At 38.4% G+C, this 22,031-nt stretch overlaps 1 protein-coding gene across 2 annotated transcripts in view; it reads left to right on the top strand.

The window, feature by feature from the left end:
* The window catches only part of LOC148025403 (uncharacterized), a 50,928-nt gene extending 47,396 nt beyond the window's left edge, over window positions 1-3,532 (top strand). Inside the window, exon 11 of one of the 2 annotated variants that reach the window (XM_087692517.1) lies at window positions 40-3,532. In XM_087692517.1, the coding sequence (XP_087548643.1) occupies window positions 40-1,499 (1,460 nt within the window). In that variant the 3' untranslated portion in view covers window positions 1,500-3,532. The remainder of the gene's footprint in view (window positions 1-39) is intronic. The other variant, XM_087692518.1, reaches the window with a different exon arrangement.
* The last annotated feature ends 18,499 nt before the right edge of the window (window positions 3,533-22,031 follow it).

The raw sequence follows: 22,031 nt of genomic DNA, 5'->3' as shown, positions 1-22,031 counted from the left end.
CTCTAATCTTCATCATTGCATGTGCTGTAATGAATGCAGGGGGTACTACTGCTGGCATAATACTGGGAGTGATCCTGCTCGCAATTCCCGCAGCCCTTATTCTATCCGTCGTGCTCTTTCTTTTCTTTGCACTTTTTGTCGGAAGATTGGTGCAATACTATGAGGTCAGATGGCGGTCAGACAAAGCTTCAAGTTGCAAGAAACTTTTTGCTGCCATTTTTGGTGCAAATTCAGTGGGGACATGGACCTGCAAGGAGGGTTTGTCATCTGCCTTTCTTCCAAGATTTGGTCTTCTCTTTGAAGACAGAAAGGGTCCTCCCAAGTTGATCATTCTAGATGGTTCAGACAACCAGAGTGTACCAAAGTGGATTCATAGTGGGGCCAATGGCATTGGCAGAATGCGAGCTGTCAATTCAGATGAAGAAAGCGAAGAAGCTGTGGTATCTTCCACTGAAACTGTGATAGGAGCTCTGAGAGCAGGGTATGTAATAATTGACCTGGCAAGGCGTGTTGTGGTTGGGCTTTTATTCGGAGCATATCCTCGCTCTGATTGCTCATGGAGTCAAGTTAGCATCATTTTTGGTTGTACGGTTGGACAACTCATATACCTTTTGATCTTGAAGCCATATATACGAAGAGGGGTTCAGATGGTTGAGGCTATAAGCCTGCTATGTGAAGCTGCCTTATTTGCTCTAGGACTTGCTCTTCTTGCCTCTGGTAATCCTCTTGATAGCCACGACTACATTGGGATTGCCATGCTGGCCTTACTCTTAGCGAGCTTGGTAGTTCAACTTGTCAATGAGTGGTATGCCTTAATGAACCAGCTCCTACGGCTGTCAACTTCTCAGCAGCCATCTTTAAAGCGTGGAGTGGAAGTACTTCTCAAAGGTCTGATATTACCATTGATGCCACAAGACAAGTGGGCTGGATTCATTTCTCGTGAACCCAAAACTGGTCTTGTAACTGTAGTCCAGTCAAGTCCTGAAGAGGATTTGAAGAGACAGTCAGGATCAGCAGTAGCAAGTGAGGCTGATTTGGCATCTACTTCCGAAATAGTAATTCCAGCCTATGGCCCAGGTTCACCTTGCTTTGTTGACCCCAGAACAGTCTCTTCAACAGTACCTCAAAAAGAAAGTACTGTGTATGGAGAGATCAATGCTGAGCTTCCACAACCAGGTCAGGGGCAGGCTTGGAACCAGTGGAATTTCCCTCGTGCAATGGAAGGAAAGATGTCAAGATGTGTTAAAACAGATGCCAGATCTACTGAACTCAAAGCTTTGAGGGAGCTAGCCAAAGCCAGCTTTCCTAGAGGCAGCAAGGACGAAAAGCTACCTGCAGACATGGCAGAAGTTGGTGGTTCTGTGGGGATATCAAGCAGGGCAAGTCCAAGCTCACTTGTAGTTGAACAGCAGACTCCTTCAAGAAGAGGCGGTATTCCTTTTGTCTCTCACAGTTCCTCAGGGGACTCGTCGTCTGATGAATCTGATGATATCATGTGACAAAAGGAGTCTGCAGCTGTGGCAACTGCTGCAGTTACTCATTCTTCCAGTTATCTTTGGCAAGGTGACCGGAGATTCCACATGCAGAGGAAGCCAACTCAGTGTTTAAAGATACTGCTCTTCAACAATAGAAAGCCTTTCCCTTTCCAAGCGTTTGCTTTAGTGCGTGTATCCATGTCATACATGATATCATGTGACAAAAGGAGTCTGCAGCTGTGGCAACTGCTGCAGTTACTCATTCTTCCAGTTATCTTTGGCAAGGTGACCGGAGATTCCACATGCAGAGGAAGCCAACTCAGTGTTTAAAGATACTGCTCTTCAACAATAGAAAGCCTTTCCCTTTCCAAGCGTTTGCTTTAGTGCGTGTATCCATGTCATACATGAGATGACTACCATAGTCATTTGTGATTCCCCCAATTGTTTCCATACGTTTGTAAGTCCGGCACATCTAAGATGATAGTCGGTTTATACATGCTGCAACCACTTGAATGTGGCTGCGTCATAGATTCTTTGCAGTGAAGGCCTCCCATCCTCTGCTTGTAACTATAGCTTCTCTCACTCATAAAACACCGAGTTGAGGTTTCACTGGTCAAGATGGTTCCTACTTTTTTTTTCTTGGGAACAAAAACTTTTGAACAGCGAAAGATAGCCTTAGGTGACATTATCTCAGAAGGGTGCTACCTGATAGTTTGTACATTGCCTCTCAAAATTAAGTCTCATGGACAAACAAACTGCTGATTTTTTGAGGGCTGGGCAACTGTTACTGAATACCCTCCTAGTACATTTTGTGCATTAAGTCTGTACTCGCATACTCCCATCAAAATCTGGTTGCATTATCAGAAGCAAAGCTTGACAAAGAGGAGTCCGTGATCTTTCATGCACAACATAGCTGCAGTTATTTTTTGTTTTCAGCCATATACACTGATGCCATTGCAACCCTCCAACACACAAGAGAAAGCCCTTTCGACAACCAATCATCTCCTGACTGATGAAGACGTGTGGCCTGTGTTCAGCAAATACTGTGGCACGTCCCCCGAGATTGTGATACAGGATGAAGGTAGAGTAAGGCAATATAGTTGAACCTATGCAGGGCCGTCGTTCCTTCATTCTTGTAAGACGATCGTGCACAATTACAATGGCCTATATTGTCCTTCCAAGGCAAGCTGACACCGCACAAGTACCAAGTAGCTGTGCGATCTTGCCTCAACTCAGATTCTTCAGGAAACTTATGTGGAAATCCAGGAAAGAAGCATCTTTAGACGGCTTGGAATCCCAATGGCCTTTGACATAGCAATGGACAATCAAAGTGCAGATGCCTTGTCTGCAAATTACAAAAGACACCAGCTGGTCCTAAGCTACATCCTTCTTCCCCGAACGGTTGCTTTTTCGTGTTACCAGAATGCCTTGTCTGCTAATTACGAAAGAAAATCAGCTGGTCCTAAGCCGTACCCTCATTCCTGCAACTGTTGCACGTGTGTGCTTCACTGTTCTTGGTTGCATGCATGCAGGGGAAGTGTCTTGATGTCCTGTCCGATGCACACGAGAATGGCGAAGCACCAAAGTCTACTTTGGATGTGGAAATGTAGCTAGTCTTGTACAAGGTGAAAAGGCCATCTTAAGATGCTTTTATAGTTATTAAAACCATAGCGGGAGATATCAATAGTATCAGCGTGGCGAGAAGGCAAGTCTTGGAGAAGGTAAGCGGGTGCATAGGGCTAAGGTTACCTTGCCATGGAAGTTATGTACAATCACTGTTTTGTCAATGCTGCTTTGGGTGTATCTATTCTATATGTTAGTTGGTTTGGTTGGTCACACTCGATTGCGTGTAGAGTGGTTGGTGAACTTGCATAGTACATGAGGTTTTTGTGAGCAAGGGGAAGTGGTTGTGCTCATGCGTAATATGTAAGATTCAACGAATGTGAATAGGTAATATGGGTTGAAGTTAACGTCACAGAGCACACTACGATACTCCATGGCACGCCACTTTACTTTGTAGGAATGTATTGTTGACATTTTGTGAAAGAGCTATTTCATCATCCTTAAATAAGTATTATAAAATACTTAACTATTTTAGACATGTATGTACACATTGAGCATTGTTATATGTTTCTTAGTAAGTGCATCAAGTACCGTAAAATACCCAAAAACTAATGGCACATAGTCCCTTTTTTTGCACTCATCTTTCATCTCTTTTCATTCTCTATTTTAACTATTGACATAAGTGCAACCGATCCACATAACATGTCACATATGAATGCTAAGCCCATTGGTTTAAGTCCACCAACCCCTTAGCAACATATTGATACATACACATGCTCTCTCTCTCTCTCTCTCTCTCTCTCTCTCTCTCTCTCTCTCTCTCTATGTTTGCCTCTCTCACATACACAATGAGTTTTACATTTTGTACCACATTGTGTGCATACGTTGTTGTATATCTCATTTATATGTTTGATAGATTAACTATCATATAAGTACATGCACAATATACTTTATCATAATATGTTCATTATATGTATACCTCACACTCTTGTATATATATGACTCATATGATATGGTACATTCTTTCAAGAGATGTATTTGCTTTAATGGACACCATAAGCTTATGTAGACAACAATTGCAAGTGTGCATTTATATTGGTTGAAGTTAACATCAAAGCATGCTATGATATTCTATGAGACTACTTTGCTTTGTAAGAATGTAATATTGGCACATTGAGAAAAAAATTCAAAATTCATATTGAGCTATTTCATCATCCTAGAATACAACCACTATAACTATAAAGTGTTTTGTAGATATGTAGGTGCACACATAGAGCATTGTTATATGTTTCTTAGTAAGAGTATCAAGTACAATTAAATACCCAAATACCATGTGCATACCAATAGCGCATGGTACCATTTTTTGCACTCATTTTTCATCTCTTCTCAATCTCTCTTTTATCCATCGATTGAAGTACAACTGATCCACATAATGTGTTACATATAAATACTAAGCCTATTTGTTCAACTCCACCAATCATATAGCAACATGTTCACACACACACACACACACACACACACACACACACACACACACACACACACACACACATGCACGCGCACGCACACGCACACATACGCACACACATTGAGAATGAGTTTCATATCTCTACCACATCATATTCTCATATACATTTAGAATACACAAAGCAATAAAGTATTCATAAGCAACAACCAAAGCTTGTACAAACCACACTCTTATATACATAAGGATCCAAAAGTTAGTAAAGGATTTCGAAGTTGGTTGCACAAGAAGGGTGTCAGATGTCTTTCACCAAGGCCTAATTGATGTATGGCCTACGAGCTATGGCCCCCCCCCACATAGTTGCCTTGGTCATTTGTTAGGTATGTCAGCTCGTCCATAACCTCCCTTGCTAGAGCAAAAGGGTTGCATTCAGGTGGCCATTGAGGTGGGGGTTTTGTGACCCTTCGTGCTACATCATCTTGCAATGGCGTAGAAGGGTAATACCTTGGTGGCCATCGAGGTGGGGGAGGTCGTGATCCCTTTGCACCACATCATTCCCATGTGCCACTCTTGGTGAGGATAATCGTGTTGATAATCATCATCATGAAGAAGAATACACAGAGAGAGAGAGAGAGAGAGAGAGAGAGAGAGAGAGAGAGAGAGAGAGAGAGAGAGAGAGAGAGAGAGAGAGAGAGAGAGAGAGAGAGAGAGAGAGAGAGAGAGAGAGAGAATGGCTTATAGCCACCACAGCTCACAGAGGGGATCTTGATCGATGTCTAATTGCATTTCCTTCCTTGTCCTCCTTTCTTTTAGCAATTTTTATTGTAAGGCTGCCACATAGGTTAGGGAATATGTGTGGTATTGCTTTCAATTATGAAGTAGTATAGATTATTGAGAGCTTTGTCTTGGGGATATTGAGCCAACTAAAAGGCTCCCAAGTCTTTGTGGCATAAGGAGGAGTTTGGTATTTAAGAAATAAATATGGTTTTTCTTTAAGGGTGAATAGGGATTTATATGTATTTTCTATTATCTCCCCTACCCAATTGAATGCAGCGCATACACATACTCTCTCTCTCTCTCTCGCTCTCTCTCTCTCTCTCTCTCTCTCTCTCGCTCTCTCTCTCTCTCTCTCTCTCTCTCTCTATATATATATATATATATATATATATATATATATATATATATATATATATATATATATATATATATGTATGTATGTATGTATGTATGTATGTATGTATGTATGTATAACACGTATATGTGTGCACATACGTATGCATACATATATACATGCATACATACACATGCACGTACAAAGCAAAGGAAAAACAAAAACATGTAAAAAAATAAATATGTATTTATATGTGTCATTCATACACATACACATTGATTATGTATTAATCATTAACTATTAATTATCACTATATAAATTATAGTAACTATAATCAATACATGTGTGTGTGTAATACCCACATGTATATAAATACATATAATTATAATAATATATATTATTATGTTTAATATATATAATCATAATAATATAGATGATATAATTATATATTAATTGAATAATACATGTACTAATTATAGTTATTAATATATTAGTATATTTAATTACATATTAATTAATAGTTATTAAAAAAATGTATACTTTATATATATATATAATACTTAATAAATAAGTCAATGTATATATGTATTATGTGTTATATGTATATATTAATACATAATTATAATTTATAATATTAATTAATATATTATTATTTTAATTAATAATTGTTATATATTGATTATAATTTATATATATATATATTATAAGTATTTATAATTTTATGTAATTTATTTTATATTAATAATTAATTGGTAATAAAAGATGTATAATTTTAATTCAATTAATGTATTATACATATACAAATATGTACTTATGTCATCACACACACACACACACACACACACACACACACACACACACACACACACCAAGTAATTCTTAATATAGTTTATGGATTATCAAATTTATGAGATTTTATTGGTTTAGCGTGTGAGGATAATATGCATATCGTGATAGCATCAATGTGAATATAAATCAATATTAACTGTGTCTTTGAGAAACTTTGAGAAATGGTCATAAGGTTTCGTTGGAGATATAGTTTAGGCTTGATCCCGTTAATGCTAATCTTTTAGTCCATGTACATTAGTGAGTGCCACAACCCTTGCATTGCACTTTCGTGTATTCAACATTGTATTTCTAAGTTGCCCAAGCTTTTCAAGTTTGGATTATGTTTCTTATATCAACCTCCCATAAACCCTCTTGCTACATTCTATGATGCTTTTATAGTTCTTAAAACTATAGCAAGAGGTATCAATGGTATTAGTGTGGTAAGAAGATCAGTCTTGGAGAAGGTAAGTGGGCGTATAAGTACAAGGTTACCTTGTCCATGGAAGCTATGTACAATCACTATTTGGTCTAAGTTAATTTAGGTGTATCTATTCTATATATTATTTAGAGGTTTGCCTTGGGAATCCAAAACCAAGCAGAAGGCTCCCAAGCCTATGTGGCACACAAAAAAGTTTGGTATAAAGATGGCTCTTTCTTGAGAGGTGAGAAGATGTCATAATTAATCCCCCCCCCCTCTCTATCTCTCTCAATTGAACACCACACACACACACACACACACACACACACACACACACTCTCTCTCTCTCTCTCTCTCTCTCTTTCTCTCTCTAAAATTGAATATAGGAACACAATCATGAAAAGGGAGATGAGTCTTTGGAAAATTGTGTGTGTGTGTATTCCTAGAGAGATGAATTTCTTTTTAATTTAGACATATTACATGATATGATATCTTAACGTGTTGAAACATCCACAAATGCACATACACTATAGAAAAAGAGTTGAATTTCCTTTTTAATGTGTATATAGAATGAGATAATAATTTAAATGGTTAAACATGTTCATGAAATGTATACATACTCTAAAACCACACACACATGTGCATAGATTATAAAAACACATCAACAATACATGCACACACATATACATGTATGAGTTTATACATATGTGCAAACATATATGTATATATATATGTATTATATGCATACATGCTCATACACATATAAACATATATGAGTGTGAGAAAAAATAGAGAGAGAGAGAGCACAAGAAACAGAATGGATACACACTATAAAACACCACTTACGAACATGCATACATACACATATATAAACACATACATCCACACAAAAATATATATTATATACATATATATGTAATGCATATACATATATAAACATGTGTACACATACCCACATATGAGGTGAAGAAATATGAGAGAGCGCATACGAGATGAAGAAATATGAGAGAGAGCACATATGAGGTGAAGAAATGTATGAGAGAGAGAGAGAGAGAGAGAGAGAGAGAGAGAGAGAGAGAGAGAGAGAGAGAGAGAGAGAGAGAGAGAGAGAGAGAGAGAGAGAGAGAGAGAGAGAGAGAGAGAGAGTACGACATTGATTGAAGAAGAATGCTGATATAATGATGATGCACGTAGCCCACAACGTTAATGAGGGCACCAGATCAGGCTGACATTAGGAAAAAAATGAACTCACAAATGGGCCCTTAAAAATAATATAGTTTAAGATGTGGGCCTTTTGGATTGTCCAATAGGAAGGCTGGATGTTGACATCCATGGAGGGTGAATCTTCTCTCTCCAAATCTTGGGTTTTCTATCAAAAAAAGAGATCGTGGGGGATTTTACAAAAGGGACAATGAACAGTACACAAAATTTGAGTTTCTCTCGCCTCGTATTTTCTCCCCTTTTATTAGAGAATTTTCAATTTCGATTTTTTTCCCTCTCACGAAATCAGTTTGACCCAAAAGTTGAGCAATAGAACACTTTCCTCTCTTCTCTATACTTGTGAATTTTCGTCTCCATTGAAGCTCCCTGTTGAGAGTAATTAGGGTTTTGAGCGTCGTGCTTACCTTTGTACTTTTTTCTCCATGCAGCTCCAAATTTTGGGCAAAACATAGGTACCCATCTGTCTTTGCATTTTCTCTTTTTTGCTGTTTTTTCAATAGGGTTTGATATCAATTCGTACTGTTATTGTTTTATTGCAGAGGTTGTTTAGACCAGGAGATAGAGGTGCTCATCTCCCTCTCTCCCTCTCTCTCTCTCTCTCTCTCTCTCTCTCTCTCTCTCTCTCTCTCTCCCCTTTCTTTCCCCCTCTCTCTGTGTTGTTTCTCTTTTATGTTGCGTTTTCAATAGAATTTGATGTTGGTTCTAATTGTTTTGTTCTTGCAGAGTTTATTTGAAGCAAGAGGCGATGGTGTTAATCTCTCTCTCTATTTGTTTTTTTTTTGTTGATATCTTTTCAATACAACATAATGTTAGTTCTAGCCCTTGTTGTTTTATTGCACAGATAATTTTGGGTGACATTGCATAAGTGCTCATCTCTCTCTCCCTCTCTCTTTCTCTCTTTGTGTTTCCTCTTTTCTACTGTTTTTTTAATATACCTTCATGTAAATACTAACTCTTGCTATTGTCTTTTGCAGAGATCAATTTGGGAAAGATTGGATAGGTGCTCATTTCTTTCTCTCTCTCGTGTACTCACACACTCTCTATTTCTTTCTCTTTGCATTTTTCATTTTCTACTATCTTTATAATAAGATTTGATGCAAGTTCTAACTTAAGGATCAATTGTTGTTGCAGCACTTAACACAAGGTAGAGCAGAGATTCTATAGCTCAATTTACAGGTAAATTTGCCATATTTTGTGGTGCCAAAATTTATTCATTTAATTAGTGACTTTTATGTTTGATGGGATTGATGTTTTCTTATGTCCATCATTTGCAATGGGTTTTGATCAGCAATGATTCAATCTTATTTTCAGTAGATCAGCTTATAGGTAAATTGGCCCTGTTTTGTATTGCTTATATTCATGTAGTTATCTATATATTTTTTGCTAAAAGGGATTCATATAAGTATTTTTGTTAAAAGAGAATCATGTAGGTATTGTACAAGGTTTAGGTGAAGCACATAATTCTCGATCGACCATTTTGATGTGGTGAGTGATTCCTTTGTACTGGATGATATGGATCTGTTGGAAGTCGATGGTTTAAAAATCCTTTGCTTTATTGGTCCTATATGTCTATTCGGATCTCCATGCCAATTGGCAATGATCCATGAAACTCTTGTATCATATCATCCATATAACACACAATGTTTTGAGTCTTAGAATATCTTAGGTGTCAATCCAATGTGCCTATTAAGATTTGCATGCCATGTGGCTTCTATCCTTGTAACAACTACTCTATAATACCCACATTTCATACAATGTATTGAGTCAAATCAGACTCCTATTCATTATAATAAAATTTAGTTTAGTAAAATTCTTTGAGTATTCTTGTGCTATTCTTTTCATTATATTTCATGTAAATGATATGATTCAAGTGATGTCTTGAAATTGAATCTATACTTTGTGTCGATATACATATCCACATGTGTTTTGATATCGATGTTTATGTCTATTTACAAAGTATAAATATCTCTTAATGCCATGTTGATTTGTATGGCATATTGGTGATTACTAGACATACTTAAAATGTTTATTATTTAGGGGTTAATACATACTTCTTTACATCTAATGCATAGGTTATAATGCCTAAGAGAAGAACAAGCATTCTCTCGATAGAAGTACGTAATAGAAAAGATGAAGAAGGGAATTGGATCACTGATACGTATCATTGCTTGTCTTAGGTACATATGCATCCAAGTATGAAGGGAGCTTTCAGGGTGAAAGCATCTACAGTTGCAGATGTATCAAAGCACTGGAAGGGTAAAATTTTAGCTCTCAAACAAAGGAATGTTAATTCTCACCTTGTAACAGAGGCATTTGTACAACATGTATTCATGCAAAAACAAATACATACTGCATCCACTGTGCCCTTTCAATGAAACATTGCAAACAGTAAGTATTTGCAACTCATTGAGAATGAGAAATTTCATGATATCTATGTAACAACTTGTCTCGTATTTACAGAAGTATACCCTTCGGATTGCAGTGAGTGGCAAAATGTTGAGATTTTCACAGGTTCTTTTAAGTGTTACAACCTCGAAATTGGTAGATTTCTCATTGAGGGGCGTACAGCTAAGCAACTTACAGAGGACCTTGTTTTTTTCTATGACTCCAAGTACATATTGCCCAAGGGGGGTTGAGAATATGGAACCCTTGAGTTTATGCACATATCGAATCTCAATAGCATAGAATGGCCATTGTGTAGTAGTGACATTTTGCACGTGTAGCACAAAAATTTCAACAGACATCGAATTCTATGAAGCCAAGCACCGGCTCAAAGAATCTACATCTAAGCTGGTTCATACCGATTGCAATTTTTGCACACATGTTCAAGGAATGTAAGGGTTTGAGACGTACCAAAAGCACGTACGTCATAAAAAGTGCATCATAGGATTATGTAATAAGGATTCTAGGCAAAACTTGGACATAAAAAATGACTCACAGTCCTAACACAGTGGAGTGTTAAGTCACAACAAGAGACATGGCTTTTAGGTAAATTTTTTCTCTCTTGACTATTATCTTACTTTAGGATGAATCGACTAGCTTTCCTTTCCAATTACATGTACTTTGTCACACGACAGACTTTATGCCTAGTGTTCAAGTATCGTAGATGGAGGATGCTCAAGGATAAATGGTTGTGCCTTGATCAAGACATGTGTGAAAGTGCAGCTGTGGATGCTACGCCATTTGTGAGGGCCATAAGTCCCAAGTGTTGCAAATGGAGGATGATTGGCCCTTGAGTATAATGCACCAGGAAATTACAATGTTAATGCAAAATCCACATGTTAGCTTCTATTTTAAACTAGATGGTAGGAAAATTCGAAGCCGAGCTGAGGATACTGTTACTAGTAGAAGTTATAACTCCACATATTTTAGAAATTGTAGAGTCTCTCTAAAATCCCAACACCACAAGTTATAATATCCAACACCTATACATTTTTGGATTTTTTTGGCCAATAGAATATTGTCGCTTGCAAACTTGCAATATTTAAAAATTATGGTATTTATCCAAAAGCATACACTTGTTATACACTTTTCACATCAACACATTTACATATGCATGTAAACTTTACAAAGATGTAAGTAAAGCTATAACTAAATATCGTATATGAACAGCTCTTAATGGTTTAAAACTTAAGGTTTTTAAGGTAGAACTAGTTTAGTTCTTATTTCATTGTTTCATTTCACATTTTCTCTCTTCATCTCTTTATATCCACCACATCCCTCCTACCTGCTACGATGGATGCTCGTGCACACTTTGATGAGTGGATCCACGAGACTATCTTTGTCAACTAGGGCAATGAGATATTTTAGGTTTTCTCTAAGAACTTCAACCTTGAAAGCATGCTCTCACCGCTGGATCCCCCGTTTAGGTTTTGGAAGACTTTATGAGCACCATTACTACCTGCACATACTCCATTGAGGGATCCGACATGACTTGGGTGCTTCTGGAACAGCTCATGGTATTTCATGTAGTAGGGAAGAATTACCAAAAAGTGGTGAATAGGTGTTTGATCCATGTGGATCCTTTGCACAGAGTATGCACTGTTCCCATGGGCAGTGCACTAGGCACAACACCTTTGGATCTCGTGGAGTGTGATTGCACATTGGCAATTTACCTCCTTGCATTGGATACACCCCTAGAGGAGGAAATCGATGAAGATACAATTCCACAGGTTGTTGCTATCACATACATGGGAGAAGAACCAATTGAAGAGCTCATAAATGTTGAAGAGGAACATCAGGTCGTGGCAGAGCAAGGGTTGGCTCTCATGGTGCCATATTCTTCAGAACATCCACAAGTTGACAAACCCAACCTTGCCTCCTTGATGCCTATTGAAGTAGATGGTGTCCAGATGTGCTGCAATACTTGGAAATGAAGGAAGAAAAGTTATTTTTCATCCTAGTTAGGGATTCGATGGAAGACCTGATCGATTATGATTACATGGATATGCATTCGACGATGGCAGAGATTGGAAGATATGATGGCGCAAGCTTAGATACAATGAGTGCCATCATAGCAGCACAGTAGCATATTGCCTCGATTGAAGAAGATTTACCTTGTGTCGGATACCTAATTTAAAGCACGATAGCATGATCTGTTTGGACCAAGGCCCTAGCTTCCTACCAAGGAGTTTGTAGATCCCTCTGCCCAAAGAGGTGTCTCGCTGACACACGAGGAAATGAAGATACAAGATGATTTGAAAAAGCTGAGATTTCTAACTACCATATATTTTTATGTGACGAAACTTGATGGTAGGGTGCATTGGGTCCCCCCAAGTCCACCAGTGAAATCTTGGCAAAAAATGATGCTTGTAGCTGCTCTGTCTGAACTAGCGTTTGGGCCACTTTCTTGACGGTAGGGTGCGTTGGGTCCCCCGAAGTCCACTCGTGAAATCTTGGCAAAAAATGATGCATGTAGTTGCCCTGTCCGAACTGGTATCTGGGGCCACTTTTTGGGCCATCGGACAGGGCAGCTGCAAGTATCATTTTTGGCCAAGAAGAAAGTGGGCCCAGATGCTAGTTCGGACAGGGCAGCTACTGCAGGCATCATTTTTGACCAAGATTTCATCGGTGGACTTCTAGGGACCCGACGCACCCTACCGTTAAGTTTTGTCACTTTCTGATGACTCTAGATTAGTCGCTAAATATATTATTTGACTTGAATTTGTCAGTCAGGACGTACTATATATAGATGAGTTTGCATCAAGGCAAGGAAGAGCTCGGCACGTGGATCGACGGAAGGATTCAGCTATGAAGGAGTACATTGGCAACCTTGTTATAGACTTGGTGGTCTTCCATAAGAAGTGCTCACCAGGAGAGCAAGAAATAATCATAAAAATTTGGGCTTTGACCATGTTTGGACCTTTTTGAGTGATACATATGACATCTACCTTGGAGAAGGTGGTGCTAATCAAGTAGTCAAAGCTTCTTTACTTGTTTGACCAAACGTGTAGTGGAGCAATGTGTATGCTTGCTACATTAGGTGACCTTGCTAAAGTGTTAGATCCACTTCTCTTGGAGAAAGAGCTAAAGGGGGAGCGTATCATTTTTGAAGCAAAGAAGGAACTTATATTTTCATCTGAAGTTGGCTCATCCTCTCCACTGATGAAAAAGCCAAGGAACAATTGAGAGTTCTTGTTGGCTATCGGCTTTTTGTATCTACCATTACTATGAGCCATTGCATGTATGTTTCTTGATTAATATAATATATTTTACTTTGTCACTATAAATAAATATTTATTAAATAAATGCGTGATTTGTGTAAGTGTGACGATAATGTGTAGTACACGAATGACTCATTCACATACATTAACATTATTCAACGCATAGTACTTCACTTACGATTATGTAAGTGTGACGATAATGTGTGGTATGTGAATGACACATTCACATACATTAACATAATTCAACGTGTAGTACTGCACTTGCGATTGTGCATAAGCAATAACGTAACTCGTATCCGTACGTATTACTACTTTCGATGCATTTGTACGTTAAACAAAAATTAAGAGTCGTGCGTTTCAAGAAACAAAATAAAACAACTTTACTCAATTATTTGAATTCAGTACACATCGCATTACTTTCGATGCATTTGTACGTTAAACAAAAATTAAGAGTCGTGCGTTTCAAGAAACAAAATAAAACAACTTTACTCAATTATTTGAATTCAGTACACATCGCATGAGATATTATGTATATATAAATAAATATTCCAATGTGGCAGAGTATACAAATTTTTTTGCCCTTCCAAGATGCTATGGTGCTATAACACTCATTACAAAACCTTGCGTCATTAATCTCATAACCTATGGAGGAGTCCCCTTGCCATGTCGAAGCCGAATGATAAAGTTAATGTCTTTATCTATGATTATGATACGCTTTGCATGGATGGCCGTAAGCTGTGTATCATCAAACAAGTTGATGAGAAACCCCTTTGTAGCTATTTGTAGAGCCTTTATAGTTGCAACAGTTCACCTTCCTGCTACTACTGGTGGGCCATCTCGCACTGGCGCCCAAAATCTTTCCATCCCTTTCAGCTCCAACTCTTGCAGGACTTCTCGAACAACCTTAGGAAAATAACTTTTTGGGATGAGAAGCTCGTATCCGCGTTGGATTCTCCTTATCTCCCGAAGGGCTACAGTGCCCGGTTTCCATCTCCTCTTTTTTTGTGGTGGTCCTTGTGCTCTATGGGGAGCACTTGTTGTTGCACCAAAGGAGACTCCACCTTGTGCTCTAGGTGGTGGGCCTTGGCGTGAGGTCTTTCTGGGGCCGAAACGGCGACATGCTTGCTTGGTGTGTGCCATGCAAGCTCGAGGAGGGCAAGATGGAGAAGAGATAGAGGTTGGGGGTGTGAGAATGGAGGAAGCAACGAAAGCAAGATGTGAAAATGAGAAGAAGAATGAACTTTTAACCCATTTAAACCCCAAAATTGGGTTAATGTAACTTCATACACATTGTCCATCATGTGATCGTAAATCCATAACCTTTTATTGGAATGCGACGAAACTTCACAAGTGCACTCATTAGGTGGCCAAGAGCCCAAATTGTTTTTTTTTGGGAAAAAATTGCATGCAGACCCTTGGTTCGAAAAGTCAAACACCCGACTTTTCGGACCAGGGGTCTGCATGCATTTTTTTCAAAAAAAAAGTCGGCGGGCGTCCAGGGCCAATGCCCGACTTTGAACCAGGGGTCTGCATGCATTTTTTTAAAAAAAGGGCTCTTGGCTAGACGCTAGACTTTGGATTAAGGGTATGCATGCATTTTTATAAAAAAAAGGGCTCTTGGCCATCTAAAGAGTGTGCGTGTGAAGTTTCGTCACATTCCGATACAGTTTAGTATTTTAAAAATTATCCCACACCAAAATTATGGATGGATTGATAATTGAGAAATCAACATCGTGACTACTGACCCTTAGAAACTTCTCACCACATAGACTATACAGAGGCATTAGGAGTAAAGTCTGCAACAAGAAATAGCAAAATTTTGCATGTTTTTCCTATTGAAATTGATAATGCTAATAAAAATTGTAAGTAAGAATTGAAAATAGGGTGAAGATGCATAGTCAAAGTTGAGAACGAAGGACAAGAGTAAACATTTAATTTATATTTTAAGGGTGCATAGAATAGTTTTGCACTGGGATATAGTCATATGTCCAATGCACGAGGATAACACTATGCCAAAAAAGATAACATTACAAACTATGTTCATTCCATTAGAACGAATGCATCCTTCACTGCTTGAAGATTTCTTACAAGTTGGAAGTCCTTGGGAGTTACAGTGATGCGCTTCGCATGTATTGCACAATGTTGAGCATCAACCATCAAGTCAACTAAAAAGGCCTATGTAGTAGCATATTGTAGAGTATGAAGACATTATTTTGTGAAGTGACTAGGTCTATCCTGACCTTGTGCCAAAAACCACCTCTTGCTTTCTGTGCGGTAGAGGTCTCGCACAATCTCGTGAATAAGTCTTGAGAAGCTCGCCTTTGGAATGATGAGATTAAAAGAGTGTTGATACCTCCTAATTTTTCTCAAGGCCACTGTACTTGGCTTTCATTTGCGTTTCTTGTGGGGATGCTGAGGAGGACCCTTGTGAGGGCGGCTTGAGGAAGGTGGGTTAGGTTGAGAAGGGGGTGCATTTGAGCTAGTAGATGCTCCAAGGGGCTGAACAGGATATGGGGCTTTGAGCGGAAACGTATTTGCAATTGCCTTGGACCTAGCCATCTTTCTTGCACAAGAGATGTGAGAACTCAATGAATAAGATAGAAAGTGAAACCCTCTTTTATATAACCCTAAATTGTAAGACTCATTCACATAGATTCACACTCTCTCTTTCTCTCTTACACTATGAATTGCATTTACTCTGAACACATTGTTCATCTTACTATCTTGGCTCTCTTCGAACCCATTTGCTGCCTTGTCGAAGCCTTATTTCTAGCCACTTGGCATGATTTTCTTTGGCACTTGAGGCTTCATAACACACTCTTTTAGTGACACGACGCGATTCCATCATGTTTTCAGCCGATTCATCAACACTTTCATTTGCTCTCTTTTGCGAGAGTTTAGCTTCATCCGCTACTATAATCCTATACCACCAAGATAGCAATTGGATCATTGGATTGCTACCATTTACCCCTCCACCATGATGATTTTTTCTTTGGTATGTACCGCGCACTATCCAATGTGAATTTTCCATCCCTCGTGTGGACTAAATTTTGATGCTTTCCTTTTCTACAAAGTATGGTCCATGTGCCTCAAGGATATGCTACAAAGTCACATATCACACATGAGTAAAACTATGCTCAACAGTTTATACAATTCATACAATTTTAAAATATTAACTTAATACGCACCATGTAATGTGTGATAGAGCTTTTGCCCCATGCTTCCACCATGTTTTCGTAGAAGCTATGCACAACATTGATAAATTCTTGCTTATCCTCATTGTTAAACACCATCTTGCAAAGTAAGAGAGTGAGTTTGTTAAGACTTATCCAAACCTTAGCTTTGACTAACCTTGTTTTTCCTCCACTACTTCGATCAAGAACTGCAAAATGTAACTTTTTCCACCCATCGTAGTCTTGCGGCCTATGGACCATGACATTCCCTTCCTCATTCATGGGTGCTGAGAGAAACTTCCTAGCCTTTGCTCCTCCAAAGCAATGATTTTTTGGTAAGTTACCAAATTTTCTTGATCTCTTCTCATCTTTTTCAATCATCACTTGATGTTTGTGTAGCCCAATTTCTGATAGCACTCGCTCCACATTCCTACACGTTGCAATGGCTTCTTTTTCTAGTTGCATCCTATAAGAAAAGCAAATGTATTCATATACAAGTTTCTCCATGATTCTGACAAAAGCATGCAATGAAAAAATGTGAATACGATCCAATGGAATGTTGAAGATGAGCTTCCAAGTGGGATCTTCTCTATTGCGCGTCGGTGCAGTACTTGTCACCCTTTGCCAGTTCTTCTTTCTGTCCTTTTCTTCCACCCTCTCTGTCAAGCAACATAGGCATGGATTCTTTATATTTGCACCATTGGAGACTCCACACATGCATTTTAAAGTTTTCAAGTCTCTTGCAAGATGCCATTCAACCAAGTATTGACCATACCCTTCAACTGAGAGCATCTCACCATGTTCCTGACGACGATCGATGATACTTGGAATGCTTGTGTGCATAAAGAACAGCTGCAGCACCTTAAATGTTTCCTTAGGAACTTCGAATGTAACGAGCCACCACACATGGCACTCGGATTGAACACTAAAGTTCCTTGGGTTGTTCTTGACGAATTGTAAAGCTCTATTCATTAGAGTTACACTAACCCTTTCAAGCTTTACTCCTTTGACAACCTCACTTTCATCTAATTTTATAACAAACTACAATTTGTCATTACATTCCTCAATAGACATATTGTAGTACATTACCATTGCTGACTGCACCTTGTACAAATCTAAATAGTAATTGTTGATTTTGGTGAACTTCACCTCATATGCATTTTTGGTCCCAACCTTTAGTGTTTCCATGCATTGAACATGCATGGGATCTCCTAGTTCCAAAACCTTTGTATTAAGTTGCCATCGGGCCTCTATTAACTTTGAAGGTTGAGAAAGAGGCACACTTTTATTTCTCTTCAGCACACGACCAAACCTAGCCTTCACACCTCTGAATATCTTTGAGTAAGTCGTTGTGCTAATACCAGCCCTGCCACAAATAGATTGTGCATCCACAGCTGAGAACACATTTGACACATCTTTTAATGTGCACCCAATCACCTTTTCCTTCATAGCCTTAAACTTAGGATTGCACAAAGCATTTTCCAATGTACCTAGGTTCTCTTTCTGAGCTACCTTACATGCTTTAATATGTCACTTCCACTGGCTACTATTCACAATTAACTCATTGATTGACTTTTTCTTTCGTTTGCGTTCCCGTGTTAGCTTGCTGTTGATCTTTCTCAAGTTGTCAAATTGTGCCTTTGCCTCCTTATATGAGATACCAATGTCATGGATAGTGTTCTACATTGAAATAATTTGATTGTTTTGTTGAATTATAGTATCATTCAGCTGTACCACTTGTCCTATGAGCTGTTGTATATGAAGTTGATGTGCAGCGATCACATAATGGCAAATTTTTACGGTTGCTTAGCAAGTTGTAAATAGTTTGAACGCTTGATCATTGAGTCGCCTAGTGTAACCGAGTAACCCATTTTCACCCTCGGACACATACTTTAGCAAATTTGTGATTCCTGAGAAAGCTGTAGGTCTATTGTTTAAGGGGTCAATTGGGTAGATTCCTCCATCGACCCACAAATCCATATGTTTCAATCCCATTTGCATATAACTCTGCAAAACCTGAGGGTTGACACTGGTACGCTGGGTTCTTTTGAATAATGGGGTATATTCAATCTCTACCTCAATATGCAGCTCCTTCTTTCATGTATTCATTTTACTATTAATAGAAACGGGGAGCCTACTTGGTTGTCACAGGAATGTAGAGTGAAGATGCATAGAGAGGCACACAAAGGTGCCAAGGGAAAGGAGGGTGTAAGTAATTCACTCTATTAATGAAGGTTGCATAAACACAGAGAAGAGGTCACAATAGAGCCATGAGAGAGTATATATATGGAGGAAAATAACTCAAAGGGTAGGGATGTCCAAGACTTTTTGTATTTTAGACATTTCTAATTTACCTCCAAAAATATTTCCAAAAAACACAAAATTTGACCAGTTGGTTTGTTTTTTAACCAAAAACCAGAATATAAAAAATTCCAAAAATATCTTAAAAGGAACTTTCGAAATTTCATTTTCCTTGTTCTTGATTAAAAAATTAATTACATCGTATCTACTGATCATTTTGCATTGAAAATGAGGCACCATATTCTCGTAACTAATTCCTTTTTGAATATAAATTTTGGTTGAAAAAAACTTCTTGAATGAGAGAGAGAAGGAATCTGAGTATATCTTTGTAGATAATATAAAAAAGGCAAAATAGATTGTAAAAGTGGAGAGAGAAGAGGATTATTTTACTATTCATCTCTCCTCTTTTCCTTGTTTTAAGGAGGAGAGAGGGGGGCTAAAAGACCCATTTGTGAGTTCATTTTTTTCCTAATGTGATGATGGTTGCATCGGAGATGAAGGAAGATGATGCAGTTGGAATGTGTAGTTGCCCAGGAAGAAGAAAGATGATGATATGAATGATTGCCAAGTGGAAAATGGCTATAAATAGCCACAAAACCCCTAAATTGGCCCACTCAAATCTAAAGATACCACAAATTCTTCATTTAATGTTCGTCGTGGCATAATAAATGCTTAGAAAATGCTAGATGGCTACTTAAAAATCCAAATAGCAAGGACAATGTTCGATAGATGTGGACAACCTAGGAAATGCAAAAACTACTCATGAAAAACACATTGAAACCTAACAAACAAAAGAACTGCATCGAGATAGCCACTTTAGAATAAGTAGCCTCCCCCATCAAAACACATGACATACTTGTCAGATCTCCCAAAGTCCTCATTTGACTTAGTTTGAGGCTCATAGGGAAAAGATAACAAGGCATGACAAACATAACTTCTAACATCCCCTCTTAGATCTTGGATGTGGTGGAAGGCCAAGGAAGAAATGGATTCTGGGGTGGCAAGAGGAATGCTAATGTCGACAAAGTTTGTTGATGAGAAGACTGCTGATGAAGAAGCTCCTCATGACCCTAAGAAACCCCCTTTGAAACACTAGGGGCCATGAAATGTACAACTGCATCACTGAGATTGTCCCCCACTGCCGCTGAAGAAGAGGGTGGAGGATGGGAAGGAACTTGTGGAAAAGGTGGTGCACAAGTGGGAATGGGTGTAGCAATACACAACTGTCTCGGAGGACCTTGTATAAGAGAAGCGGAATGGAGCCTATAAGGCCCACTCTCCTACCAATCTATGCGATAATAGCCCTTGTAGAAGAATCCTCAATAAAAATGGCATACTTGGTGAAGACAACTTGGGTACCAAGCCTAATAAGACCATAAATTGAGAGGAGTGGAAAGCCCAAGTCTGGAACATAAAGGGCATGTGAAAGGGAGCTTGATGTACAGTCGAGAAATAAATGCAAAATGACAACACCACAAAAGGTACCACCTATTCTGCAAACTAATGATAAGATCTTTGAGGTTGATTGTTATGTGGAAAACTTGGATGTAGCGTATGCAAATATAAAATATGCATTTTAGAGGCAGCTGATCGCCACATACGTGCTTTGCAGTTTGCAAAGGGTGATTATATATTGTTACGTTTTGAAAAGCCAAGGCTGAAAAAGATGAAAGAAAGAGAAATATTTTATCTGAGTTGAGTATGAGAAACTATGGGCCCTTCTAGGTGTTGGAGAAGATCAGCAATGTGGCATATTGGCTGAAACTACCTCCATATTGGCAGATACACAATGCATTTCATGTCAATTTGTTGAGGCCTTTTCATGGTGATGTGCTAGAGGATATGTCTACTGAAATTTAGCTTGAGGTTGAGGAGTTGGATGAGATTTTAGTACTCGAGTAGATTTTGGCACATAAGGAAAGAAATGTCAAATATAAAGTTTCCAGGAGATACTTGGTGAAATTTTAGAATTATTCACCAATGGATGCCAAATGGATGGAAGAGGATGATTTGGTAGACCATCCTCAGTTGTTGCAGCTTTACCTAGATGCCTTTCAGTTAGATACAACTTTGGTTTGGGCTCCGTCAGGTTTAGTAGCAAAGCAAGGGTCCGGAGAGTATTGCCCAATGCTCAAGGGGGAGGTAGCACTTCCTCTCCTTCTATTATGGACAGCTCTTGTATATGTAATGGATCTTGGATGTATTTAGCATGCATCAAAAGTACTGCAGTGACATAATATGTTTGCCATGAGGTCACTACTTAGTATACTAGTCACTGTGAGATGTAGGCAAATGAGTATGAGTTTTACCCGGGCATTGTAGCTATACTTTTGCATCAGCTTATGATCAATTTGGCATGAATTTTGCCTCAATTTTGAGACAAAAATTTTGATAAGTTTCAACTCAGTTTTTGATAAAATTGAGAACTGTTTATGGTCACTTTTGGGATCAATTTTGCATTAGTTTTTACATTTTCAATGGTTAACACTTGGTTCCATGGACAATAGCATATGTTATGATGTCATTGATGTTTTAGCCATGGTTTATTCTTGATTATGCTATGCTATGGTTTGGTTTTTCCATATGAGTTGAGCTGATGAGAAATAGACATGTCACATGATAATCTGGCAATGTTTTTAAGATTCTTTGTGAGTCTTATGTTATGTTATGATTGGCTAGTAATTTTTAGCATGTGTTGGGCATATGGAATGGTTGAGCAACAATGCGCAATGTTGTGTTAACTATGGTACCTTGTGGAAATTCCAATCCACTATTTTGATTTTGATGCATTTGGTAGTGCAATCGAGGATATT

Source organism: Lygodium microphyllum, chromosome 14 (genome assembly GCF_053477565.2).
Source record: "Lygodium microphyllum isolate KBCC chromosome 14, Lygodium_microphyllum_v1.1.10, whole genome shotgun sequence".
Classification (NCBI taxonomy): Eukaryota; Viridiplantae; Streptophyta; class Polypodiopsida; order Schizaeales; family Lygodiaceae; genus Lygodium; species Lygodium microphyllum.
This window is presented reverse-complemented; position numbering and strand designations above follow the sequence as displayed.